The sequence below is a fragment of the Nothobranchius furzeri genome, chromosome 16 (assembly GCF_043380555.1).
Source record: "Nothobranchius furzeri strain GRZ-AD chromosome 16, NfurGRZ-RIMD1, whole genome shotgun sequence".
NCBI lineage: Eukaryota > Metazoa > Chordata > Actinopteri > Cyprinodontiformes > Nothobranchiidae > Nothobranchius > Nothobranchius furzeri.
Genome location: NC_091756.1, coordinates 48,298,900 through 48,310,979, shown reverse-complemented (window position 1 = coordinate 48,310,979; position 12,080 = coordinate 48,298,900). Strand labels below are relative to the sequence as shown.

The window sequence follows — 12,080 nt, the reverse complement described above, 5'->3', positions numbered from 1 at the left end:
CTTTAAGGAACTAGACAACATCTGTAGCGAGTGTTCGTCAGACTGATTCTGTTCACTATATTGCGATGTTTATGTGCTGAACGCTAATTGGTGTGTGAAAATCAAAAGCACAGGAGTGTTGTGTGAAGTAAAAAAATGCCTAGTGTGTGTGTGTGTGCTGCATAAATGAATGAACTGTCCCAGTTCTGAGTGTCGATCTTCCACTGCGGAGGAGAGAAGAGTGAATAAGGCTGCAGGACGGCGGTGGTAAGAAGGATAAAACTAACATCCTCATCCTCTCTGTCATCCATTCTCAAGTCTCCACATTTTTCTCTGCCACCACTCAGCTCCCCTTCATCAATCACTCTGCTGAATCTTCCTGCTTTAGCTGAAACTCCTTTTTATTTTAATTTGATTTCATGCTTTATTTGGCTTTAATCTCTTTTTTGCAGCGTGTTGAAAAAGCGTTACCTCTCCCCCGCATCAACCCCTCCTCATCGTCTCTGTCCACCAATCACAGCCCTTGGCAGGCTCTGCACCAATCCTCTAACCCTGCATCCTCCTCTGTTACTCTGAGCTTTCCCATCTGATGAACGGCTTTCTTCAGAAGACCTTACGTTAACTCCTCCGACCCTACCTCCTCCCTGCAATTCACCCTAAGCTCCAGCTGTCTTTACTCCCCCACCCAGTAACAAAGTCTTTTTATAATTCTCTTCTCAGGTTGGTTACTTACTTTTCTGCGCAAACAGAGCAGAAATCTAAAAGCTCTTTGCCTGCATGCAAAATTCAAGAAAACCAATGCATAAAAGAAATAGAAACTCATTACATTTCATCAGATTCTGATGCATGTGGTAAAAGTTGAAATAGGAACCTGCTCTGCTAGTTTGGGACCCAAATGTCATTGCACAGGGCAGTCAGATGTTGTTGACATCTGGAGCTTAAGCTTCTGCAAGGTCAAGTTTTAATGAAGATAAAGCAATTCAATCCAAAGATACTTTATTAATCCCAGAGGGAAATTAGAGTTTCAGTACACAATCCTGAGATCAGACATACATACATAGGCAAAGACACATGACAAGAATTGGTGACTGTGGTCATTCGTAACCCGAGTCGCGCTACCTTAATAGAGATCAGAGGGTTTACATGAGGATTGGGTTAGGTGGAGGAACAAAAAGGCACTTCAGAGTTAGCCTCCACAGGGGGGGGGGGCAGCTTTGCTATGCAAAAAAAACCTCAGACAGAAATGCAACAGACTTCAGACATTACACAACATAAGTGTCCACTAGGTGCGGAGGCAGGGTTGGGGACTATCCTCACATCAGTGCATGCAGCCACGATAAGCAGCGCTCGTCACCTCCGTTTGGACAGGGGAAGAAGGTATTTGGGTTAGAGAGCACAGTGACTCCTGGAAACGATTCAACGGCCTTCACCGGTCGCAGTCCCGCCCAGGCTGGGATGGGGAGACAGAGTTGCCATGGCGACGACAGCATTTCACATTTCTTCTGAGGGGGAGTAATCTCTTCAGCCTCACAGGCACCAGATTCAGATAAGAACTTGTTTTGGGGCCAGACAGAGATAATTTTCTCTCTGTCTTAAAGTTCTGTTGATCTCCAACCCCTCTTGATCCAATAATGGCATAGATTAATGTATCCCAATCCGTGCTGATCCGTCAACTCTATCCTCGATGGCATCAACCTTCTGTGCCAGTCTGAATCTCAGCCAAAGTTCCAAGCTTATGACTCATCTCGACAGTTATATGAGTTTGTGCATTCACAGCATGGTGTAATCCATCCCTGAGCTCTGGGATTGAGCCAATATTCCTCGAAAGCTCATTCATTTTCCGGTAAGCCAGGTAACCGCTCAGGCCAAACAGCATGAAACCTGACACCAACACCACAAATATCCAGACGTCTTCAGAATCCTCTACAGACAGTTGAGAGAGGCAGATCAGGTTCCACTGTTTCCAGGGGTCCATGATACGAGGAGTCCATGATATGCCCAGCTGGCTCTGTCCCAGAGGGGCAACGAGAAGCCCCTTCTCCCATTCTCAAGGGGCTCTGTCTTCTGGTACTGACACGTGAAGCCAGGATACTTCATAAAAAAATGTATATATATATATATATATATATATATATATATATATATTTATATATTTGAACATGGAGCAGCAGGAGAAAGACTAAACAGTATCTTAGATGTGTTTTTTACTTTATAAGAAAAAGGACCAGTTTACATGGAAGGGGCGGAACTCTAAACTTGTACTGACACCAGAAGAGAAAATTTGTTTCTGCTTTAGGAATTTGGTAGAAAAAAATAACAAATCCAAAAATCACACCAATATAAATACAGTTGACACTTTCACAGCCTTTAAAATGTATTATTTCATGTAATAGCTGATAATATTGCTTTTGCTTGATGCTGGCAAGTACTTGACAAGTACACAAGTACATTGGGTACTTGGCAAGTACAGCAGAAAGTCTGTTCTATTGAGTACGGGAGGGTGGGGACGGTGTTTGGAACAGAACCGTACTCCGTTATGTCATTGCAACAAGCGCTGATTTATGCTATAACTCAAAAATGGCCTTAAACAAGAATAGAGGCAGCCTAAATTGATCTCACCATCACCACATAATCAGCTCTAATATTAGCCACAGCACAACCAGCCCACAACCCCAACATGAAACTAGTGATGTAGCAACAGCATCTATCTGAATTAAGATGTTTTCTCTTAGAGGACATGAAGCAAAGCTAAATATTTGCTTTCAGAAGATAACACATGTAACACATCATTCATCTCCTTTTGCTTGTCCCTTCAGGCATTGCCATAGCGATTCATCGGTCTCTGTTTAGTCCAGTCTTCTGCATCCTCTACCCTCACACCAACTAACTTCTTGTCCTCATTAACTGTTTTGGTCTTCCTCTTAGCCTTCTGCCTGGTGACTACACCCTCACCATCCTTCTCACGCTGTCCTCTGATCTGATCTCCAGAACATCTAACATGAGCTGTCCCTCTTATGTCCTCATTCCTCAACCCATCTATCATCATCCATTTTGTCTGTGATTTGTGTATTTGATTCTGCTTAGTTTTTACTCAGATGCCCTTCCTGACCGTCTGCTTTTATCCAAACTGGGGCAGGAAGGAATCACCGGCTTCTGACCTCCGGTGCATTTCATGAAACACTCGCCATCCTGATTGTAAGATATTAGTTTTGAACAGGATGTTTAAGAGTGTCGTGAGTGTTTCTGAAATAATTATTTAAACACCTAAAAACTGCAAGAAATTCAGAAATGTTATGCTGTTTTAATTTGTGGTTGAGTAGTATTTAGTAGCATTCGTGAACATTTCTGGGATGCAATTAGCACAGAATGTAAAATAGAACAACAACATGAAGTAAAATGCCCTGATCCTCCTGCTGTAATCACTTTATAGAGTACATATCTATATTTGCACTGTCAGTTGATTACAATTTAAAATTAGGAATAATCACATAGATGAATGTGCCGTAACATGATATTTTCATGTTTCTAACACTCTTACAGCCTATAGAAAGAGAAAAGTATACTTCCTTCATGCAAATGTTTATTTATTGATGTAACAATCCCTTACAATAATGATCAAGACCCAGAAGTTCTGTCTGTGTTCAGAACCAGCGAGCAGTGGACTTTCAACACAGATATATGTAAAATATTCATGAAATAGATTAAGTGTAAGAAAGTATCCAAGCAAAAATATCTTGTGTCAAATTTTGAGGTATTAGACAGAGCGCCATCACATATCAGGATTAAACAAAGACAAAGAGGTGGGGGGACACTGGTAGTGGAGAAAATGAGAAAGCTTCACATATGATCCTGGGCCAGAATAAGTGTCTAGGGATTAATATGGTACAATGCCTGGTCACAGGGGAGCTTTTTAAATTATCTGTGTGGATGGTGCTCCAACCACCTCCACCCACCCCAAAGGCCCAGAAGCAGAAATGTGGCAGAACAATACAGCCTTCTGCCAGCCGGCAGCCTGGGGGGGGGGGGGGGCATCGATAGACGCTTGAGGAAAAGGAGGAGAGAACAGATAAAGAGTGAGTACATCCCCAAAATAACCCCCAGAAGCAGCAGCATTGCCATCTCCCTCCCACCATGGTGTACATCTCTCATCTCACTCTGGAGTAAATGACATTTCAGTCAACCCTCGGAGGGGGAGCCTCTCATTCGGAGACAGCAACAGAGTTAATGGTGTTTCAGCAGATTTTGGGCCATGGCAGGTGTGTGCTGCACAAATTCAAATTGTAGGTTTTCTAAAAAAAAATAAAAAATTGCAGAAATGGTGTAAGAAGAATACAGTGGCACAACAAGATGGCCTCATTTGTCAACAGAATTAAAGTCAATTGAGACAAATCAAACATAGTTTGTACGTTTTCAGGTTTTTAGATAAAACTTATTCTAAATGTTTATATTTTACTGCAGATTTGGGCAAAATGACCTCCTGTTTGTTCTAATTTAATAATTGATCTAAGATTCAGGACCCCCTAAAAACATTAAAAACTAAATAGAAATTTCAAAAATGTAAAAATATGTCCAATACCTGAATACATTTGAACTATGAGCATAGTCTCATAAAATGGGGATCATTTTGTTGAGCCAAATAAATAAACAACCCAAGAATGCTCTCTTGTGTTTTTTTAATCCTATTATGAAATTTCAACCCTGGTCAGGAAATCAAACTCTGATTACAATCCATACATAAAGTCACTTACACAACAACATCTAATTAGCCTCTAAATAAAATCAATCAGCCTGCCCAAAGTAAGCTAGAAGCTCTATGAAGCAGGCAGCCAATCCAAAAAGAGTGCCTTCCTGTCAGAGCTGCTGGAGATGATGCACAGCCTAAAAGCGTCGGAAGGCTTCAAGTTCAATTTAACTCTATCTGTTTGGAGCACAAAGCTATTAGCTTTAATGGCAACTGCTCATGTTTTCCTGTTTCCTCTAACAACTAAAAATCCTGTTCACAGCATTGGTGAAGAAGATTAATCCTTTTTATCCAAGTTAAAGGCTCACATACTGCTGAAGTGAAACTGACCTGGCTTTGTTGCTACTGAAATTATAAGTAATATTTTTGTCCAACAATGCAGATCTTTTTACTTAGTGTTTTATGTTCTGTATTAGTTGGCTCATGGTAGCGTTAGCTCATCGTTAGCGTTAGCTCATTGTTAGCGGTAGCTACAGCAGGCTGCTGCTGGGTTGTCTATGACTGTTGTAATTCCAATTTCAACCAGTAGGGTAGAGGAATAGGAAACTGTTTAGGGTTACTTTTAAAAGGGATGATCTCATATCTGAAAATAAAATGACACTTTCTGACGTAAACAACAGAAAACAACTTTTTTTAGAGTCACTGTAAATGTATTCATACAGAAAACAGGAAAGACAGTAACCTTTTTAGCAAGATGGCTGAAATTTTCACTTAAATCCAAACAAAAAAATGACTATTTATTGGTCATAATGTAAAACTTGCAAATGACAACCAAATACAAAGGATGCCCCCTGGTAGGAATCTTGTTGGCATATATGTCATCAGCACGAATATCTAACTGTGTCAGGTTCGTTGGCAGATCAGAATCGTGACTGAGGGTTCGGTTGCCCAGACGCGGAGAGACGGAGATAACCGGCGTGGTTATCTCCTGAAGGTGTAGTTTGGAAGGTTTTGAGGGCTGGTAAGCCTGGAGACTCGATACAAAGTCTGGTGAGAACGATGACTGAGCAATGAATGAAACGCCGGCACTTCCTTAAGTAGTGTCGGCGTGATGACGTCAGTCGCCACGTTAGTGGCAGGAATGAATGGAATGCAGTCAGCTGGAGGAGTTCGTGACAAACTGTCTCTCTGACATCTCAAAATGGATGAAATCCCACCATCTCCAACTCAACCTCTCTAAAACTGAACTACTTGTCATCCCAGCAAAACCATCCATACAGCACAATATCTCAATCCAGAATGACTTCCTATCTCTGGCTCCTTCAAAGGCAGTTCGAAATCTGGGTGTTGTGATTGATGAACACCTGGCCTTTAAAGATCATGTTGCCTCTGTTGCTCGTTCATGCCGCTTTGCGCTGTACAACATACGAAAGATCAGACCATACCTAACACAACATGCCACCCAGCTCCTGGTGCAATCTACTGTCATCTCCCGCCTCGACTACTGCAATGCTCTTCTAACTGGTCTTCCAGGCTGTACTGTGAAACCTCTTCAAATGGTCCAGAACGCAGCAGCGGCATCTGGTCTTCAATCAGCCTAAAAGAGCACACGTCACCCCTCTGTTCATTGAGCTCCACTGGCTACCGCTAGCAGCACGCATCAAATTCAAATTGCTAACACTAGCATACAAAGTCCGAGATGGTACGGCTCCCATCTACCTGAATCCTCTTGCAAAGGCTTACGTCTCGGCCCGGCCGCTCCGGTCATCACAGGATTGTCGGCTAGCAGTGCCTACACCACGCTCAGGACAATCCAGATTTTTCTCATGCATCGTTCCACAAATGTGGAATGACCTTCCTAACACTACCAGAACTGCGGCTTCCTTTTCTATTTTCAAGAAACTCCTGAAGACCCTGCTCTTCAGAGAGCATCTTCTTAACTAGCACCTTGTCTGCACCCGTCCCCCCTCTCTACTGTCTACTCCTTGTTCCCTCCTCTCCATGACTGATGTCAAGTTGTTGTTGTTATTGTTGTTGTTAGCCTCAAGGGCAAAATGCCGATTATCACTTGTAAGTCGCTTTGGACAAAAGCGTCTGCTAAATACATAAACATAACATAAACATAAACATGTCAAGCAATTTTCAATGGTAGGCTGTTATAATTTTTATGCTAGCAACAGAGAACAAGCCAAGGTCTGTAGTTTTACGCCATCCTCTAAAGACTGCAAACACAAACAAAAAACAAAAACAAAACAAAAACGAAAGCTCATTTAATTGTACGCTTTTTTTCATAACAATTCAGTTAGCAGATAGGGGAAACATCCCACCTAAACATTATAAGCTTCACATGACCTCTTCCAGGGCCTCTTCTCTTTGCCATATACAACACCTCACTCGGTGAGATCATTCGATCACATGGCTTCTCCTACCACTGCTATGCAGATGACACCCAGCTCTATCTGTCATTTCCACCGGACGACCACACTGTCTCTGCACTAATATCAAACTGTCTCTCTGACATATCAAAATGGATGAAATTCCACCATCTCCAACTCAACCTCTCTAAAACTGAACTACTTGTCATCCCAGCAAAACCATCCATACAGCACAATATCTCAATCCAAAATGACTTCCTATCTCTGGCTCCTTCAAAGGCAGTTCGAAATCTGGGTGTTGTGATTGATGAACACCTGACCTTTAAAGATCATGTTGCCTCTGTTGCTCGTTCATGCCGCTTTGCGCTATACAACATACGAAAAATCAGACCGTACCTAACACAACATGCCACCTAGCTCCTGGTGCAATCTACTGTCATCTCCCGCCTCGATTACTGCAATGCCCTTCTAACTGGTCTTCCAGGCTGTACTGTGAGACCTCTTCAAATGGTCCAGAACGCAGCGGCGGCATCTGGTCTTCAATCAGCCAAAAAGAGCACACGTCACCCCTCTGCTCATTGAGCTCCACTGGCTACCGCTAGATGCATGCATCAAATTCAAATTGCTAACACTAGCATACAAAGTCTGAGATGGTACGGCTCCCATCTACCTGAATCCTCTTGCAAAGGCTTACGTCTCGGCCCGGCCACTCCGGTCATCACAGGATCGTGGGCTAGCAGCGCCTACACCACGCTCGGGACAATCCAGACTCTTCTCATGCATCGTTCCACAAATGTGGAATGACCTTCCAAGCACTACCAGAACTGCGGCTTCCTTTTCTATTTTCAAGAAACTCCTGAAGACCCTGCTCTTCAGAGAGCATCTTCTAAACTAGCACCCTCCCTGCACCCGTCCCCCCCCCTCTACCGTCCACTCCGTTGTTCCCTCCTCTCCATTATTGAAGTCAAGTTGTTGTTATTGTTGTTGTTAGCCTCAAGGGCAACATGCCGATCATCACTTGTAAGTCGCTTTGGACAAAAGCGTCTGCTAAATACATAAACATAAACATGAATCCAGCATTTCTGAATGCTGCCTAACAGTGTACTTGTCTTTAAATGTTTAACAATTTTGCTAATTAGCCCTAGCCAGGTAATTAATTAACTGAATGAAAAACTAATAGAATAAAATGACTTTTCATACATCTCTCTAACATTTCATTGGCAGATATGTGTTAAAGGCACACTTAGCAGTTTTGCTTGCTTTTAGGACCCTAGTGTCCGTTATTAATTGCCTGTGGTCAAATTGAAAGCAAGCCCTATCTCCTCACTGTGCATTTGTCTTTTTAAATACCTTAATCTGATAGCTGAACATTTTCCACTGCGTTCATTAGTTTCTAAAGGAGTGAGTCATCACAAAATTAAACAAATCATCTGTGTTTGTGATCTAACACATGCAGGAAACATGCTGGAACCAGACTGCAGCGTCAGGTATGTCAGCAGCATTTTTAAGTCCCAACAGGGCAGCCCGCTAGGCTAAAGTTACAAATGCAATATTCTGTGTATAGGGCTTGGTCCTGAGTGACATTTAAGTAACCTTGTAATGGGTCATGTTAGAAAAAATATGAAACAGTTCCTCTGTCTAGTGAACAGAAAACACTAAATAAGTAACGTTCTAAGTTTTTCTTTTTAAAATACTTACACATTAAAATCCACTTTTAAAACCTCTTATACTGACATAAACATCCTAATTAAATAAATAACTGGAATAAACTCATCGAGTAATAAAACAATTTTTCTTGATAAAAAATAAAACACCCCAACACCTAAACCCTTCCCCAAAATGCTTGGTATATTTGTGTGCCTATGTGAGAGAAATTACTCTTGCAGAAACAAATCTCAAGTGATTTCAGCTCTTTTGGAAACAAAGCAGGAACATTTGTAGCTTGTATCTATTTAATTGACATTGAGCTGGGCAGAAAAAAAACACGACTGAAGGTGTGGGAGTGAAGGCGAGGTGAGGTAAAGAAAAGACAACATAATTGAGGAGGAATGATCCGAGCAGGAAGAGGATATTTTTTGCACCTCGGTGCCAAGAAGTGGCCCAGAGCAGACAGTGATATAGATTTACCTTGACTGAACCAAGGATAGCTGAAACCTGAGCTACAATGTTACGCTACAAAAACCAGGAAACTGCTGATGTCACTCACCTACAGCAGCTTTTTACTAAACAACACATGCCTCACCTGTTGTCCTGAATGTGAAAACGCCAAACTGTGATCAAACGTGTTTAAGTTTATGTGCTTTCATCATCACAAACGGAAGGTCCTGACAAGCCTAAATACCTGGACCTGAACTACATCCTGTCACACTGAGCTCCAGAGATCGAGGAAGTGAAGAATATTTAGGTGTGATGCGACCCTGATGACTCTGCTACTCATTTCCTAAACAATCCTTAATATTTATAATTGTTAAAATATCTTCTCAAATAATGATGAAAATAAAAACACTGCTGCATCACGACTTTGACTCCCTATGCTAACAAGACATAGACATACTGCATGGTGGCGCAGTGGTTAGCACTGTTGCCTTGCAGCACGAAGGTTGCAGGTTCGAAACTCAGCTCGGCTGCGGCCTTTCAGCGTGGAGTTGCGTGTTCTCCCCATGCATGCGTGGGTCTCCTCCGGGTACTCCGGTTTCCCCCACAGATCACAACATGTCCTATAGGTTGTAAATTGTAAGTCGCTTTGGATAAAAACATCTGCTAAATAAATAAACATAAACATAAACCTCCCCTCTCTCCGGTTTAACCTTGATGCTACTGAGGTCAGCTCATCAGAACAGGTGGCTACAGACAAATGATGGTCTTGGGCCGGCCACCCAGCACAAATGGGTCCAAATCTCAGCATGCAAACACACACACACACACACACGCTGTGTAAATAGCCACTCACTCACACAAACAAAAGTCAAGTTATTCAAAAAGAAACCGTCACTAATTTAAACCTGAGCTCTGCCAAACGTTGCAGCGATGGTTTTACTGACTTCACGTCAGATGTACTGATGGCCATGTAGACAATTGAGCATCAAAGATCAAGTCTAAACTCCATCCTTGCTCACAGACGTCCGTCTGGGCATGAGTGGCCAACACCTAACCGCAAGGCGTGAGCGCTGACGCTCAGCTTTCCCACTACATCATGCACAACTGCATCATACAGGAACACGACTCAAAAGAAGAAATGAGGAAAAGTCTGAGACGACCTGGGATGAATGAAGCCTTAATTAGCAGCATCATTCCTCCTTTTCTAATTTATTAATGTGTTTCTAGAAGGTTTTTCGCATCAGATGGTGTTTTATAACTGCTGCTGAAAACGCCAGTCTGTTCTCTGTGGCTCATTCCTGATTTTTCCTTCTTTATCTCCATGAGCATGCTCCCCGCTCATCCATCTTTCTGTCTTTTTTTACCCACCCTTCGCGCACCCCCACCCCAGTATTCCCATTGGGACACCCCCCCCCCTCTTGTGCATGTAAGATGAGTAAAAGATGAGGCTGCATCACGACAAAAGAGAAGCTCTCACTAGACCAAAACATCTCTTTACTTCGTATTTCAGTCACTTTTTCTCTTTTCCCCTTTCCAAACTCCTCATTTCTCTACCTTTTTCTTCACTTCCCGCGATCGCTTCCTCGCCCTCTTTCTCTCCTTCTCCTTCTCTTTCTCATCCTCTGCAGCGAGATTCTCATCCGCCTTTTTCTTCAGCTGCGAGGCGGCATGCGCCATGCTTCTCCAGAACAATTAATCCACACAGGTGGGAAGTCAGAAAGGAGGGACGGAGTGCAGATCCAAAGTGTCTTCTTTAGCTTTTGTCTGAGCAGGATCTGTCACAAGTGTGTGAGAGGGAGAGAAACTGTCTCCTTTCTTCTTTGTTTTTTAAATAGGTTTCCCTCCTTATGTTCCTTGTCTTCATCTGCAGCTGTCCGCGCTGAGCTGATGCTATGATCCAGTCTGGGACAGAACGAGGACACAGAGACACAACATACTCCTGCTTCACCTCCTCAAAATCCCACACTGAGAAAGCAGCTCCAAAATAAAAGTGAAGTAGTCCTCTTGTAACAGAATCGTGTATAAAATATTTACAGGTGCACTAACAGACATCCAGGGTTGTAGATCCAAGAGGGGGCTCAAGCTCCAGCCCCTACCCCAATGAAGCTCTCTGCTGCCTGGGTAAACAAACTGGTCCTGCTGCTTATTCGACTGGTTCCCCGGGTCTTCGACCTGCACCTGAGCACCCGAGCCATCCTCTGTGAAGGCACTAATGCTCAGGCTCAGTTAACAATGTCTTGCCGGGACACGTGAACGGCAGGGATATGACAGTGGAAAGGAGGTTGAGATAAAAGGAGGAGGAGGGGAAAAGAGGAGGAGGAAGGAGGGGGCAGAGAGAGGTAGAGAGAGCAGCTGGGACAGCAGGAATAAAAAAACAGGGAGGAGGAATGGATGAATATCTCTGCTTTGCTCCAGCTGGCTTTAGCTGGGAGATAAAGATGGAAGAATAGAAGGATGAGACCTCACACGGGGTGGATACAGGACAAGCACACGGTGGGGGTCCGGTGTGTCTCAGCACGCTCTGCATGTGCAGCCGTGATGCTCCTGTTAGGAAACGTACTGCTCAGCCTCATCCCACTGTGTCCTACTGGTTTTGTCCAAACCACAGATTTAGCTCAATTAGCTATTACATTTTCTACCCACTGATCAGCTAGGCCAAAGAGATAAGCAGAAAAAATATAAATATAAATCAGCACAGAAACAAAGGGTTCTGGACAAATCATATAAAATTATTGCTGGGTTGTTGTTTATATTGATGGTGTTAGTTATTATAACAATTTAATTATGAGACAAAGTTGTAGCCATACTGATGACTGATCAGATGTAATGATCGTAAATATTAGTGGATCGCAATGGAATATTTATTAGAAGACTTTTTTCAAAACTCCTGAATGGAAGTACAATCTTTTGCATCATTGCTACAAGAGTTGAGCAATGTTGAGTTCACA

General features: G+C 42.8%; 1 protein-coding gene across 21 annotated transcripts in view; it reads right to left on the bottom strand.

Moving 5' to 3' along the window:
• Positions 1 to 10,952, bottom strand: part of ank3b (ankyrin 3b) — a 150,162-nt gene extending 139,210 nt beyond the window's left edge. For 11 of the 21 annotated variants that reach the window (XM_070545746.1, XM_070545752.1, XM_070545754.1 and 8 more), the window contains exon 1: positions 10,687 to 10,952. In XM_070545746.1, the coding sequence (XP_070401847.1) occupies positions 10,687 to 10,809 (123 nt within the window). In that variant the 5' untranslated portion in view covers positions 10,810 to 10,952. The remainder of the gene's footprint in view (positions 1 to 10,686) is intronic. The other 10 variants (XM_015962682.3, XM_054749360.2, XM_015962685.3 and 7 more) reach the window with 3 other exon arrangements.
• Between the last annotated feature and the right edge of the window lie 1,128 nt (positions 10,953 to 12,080).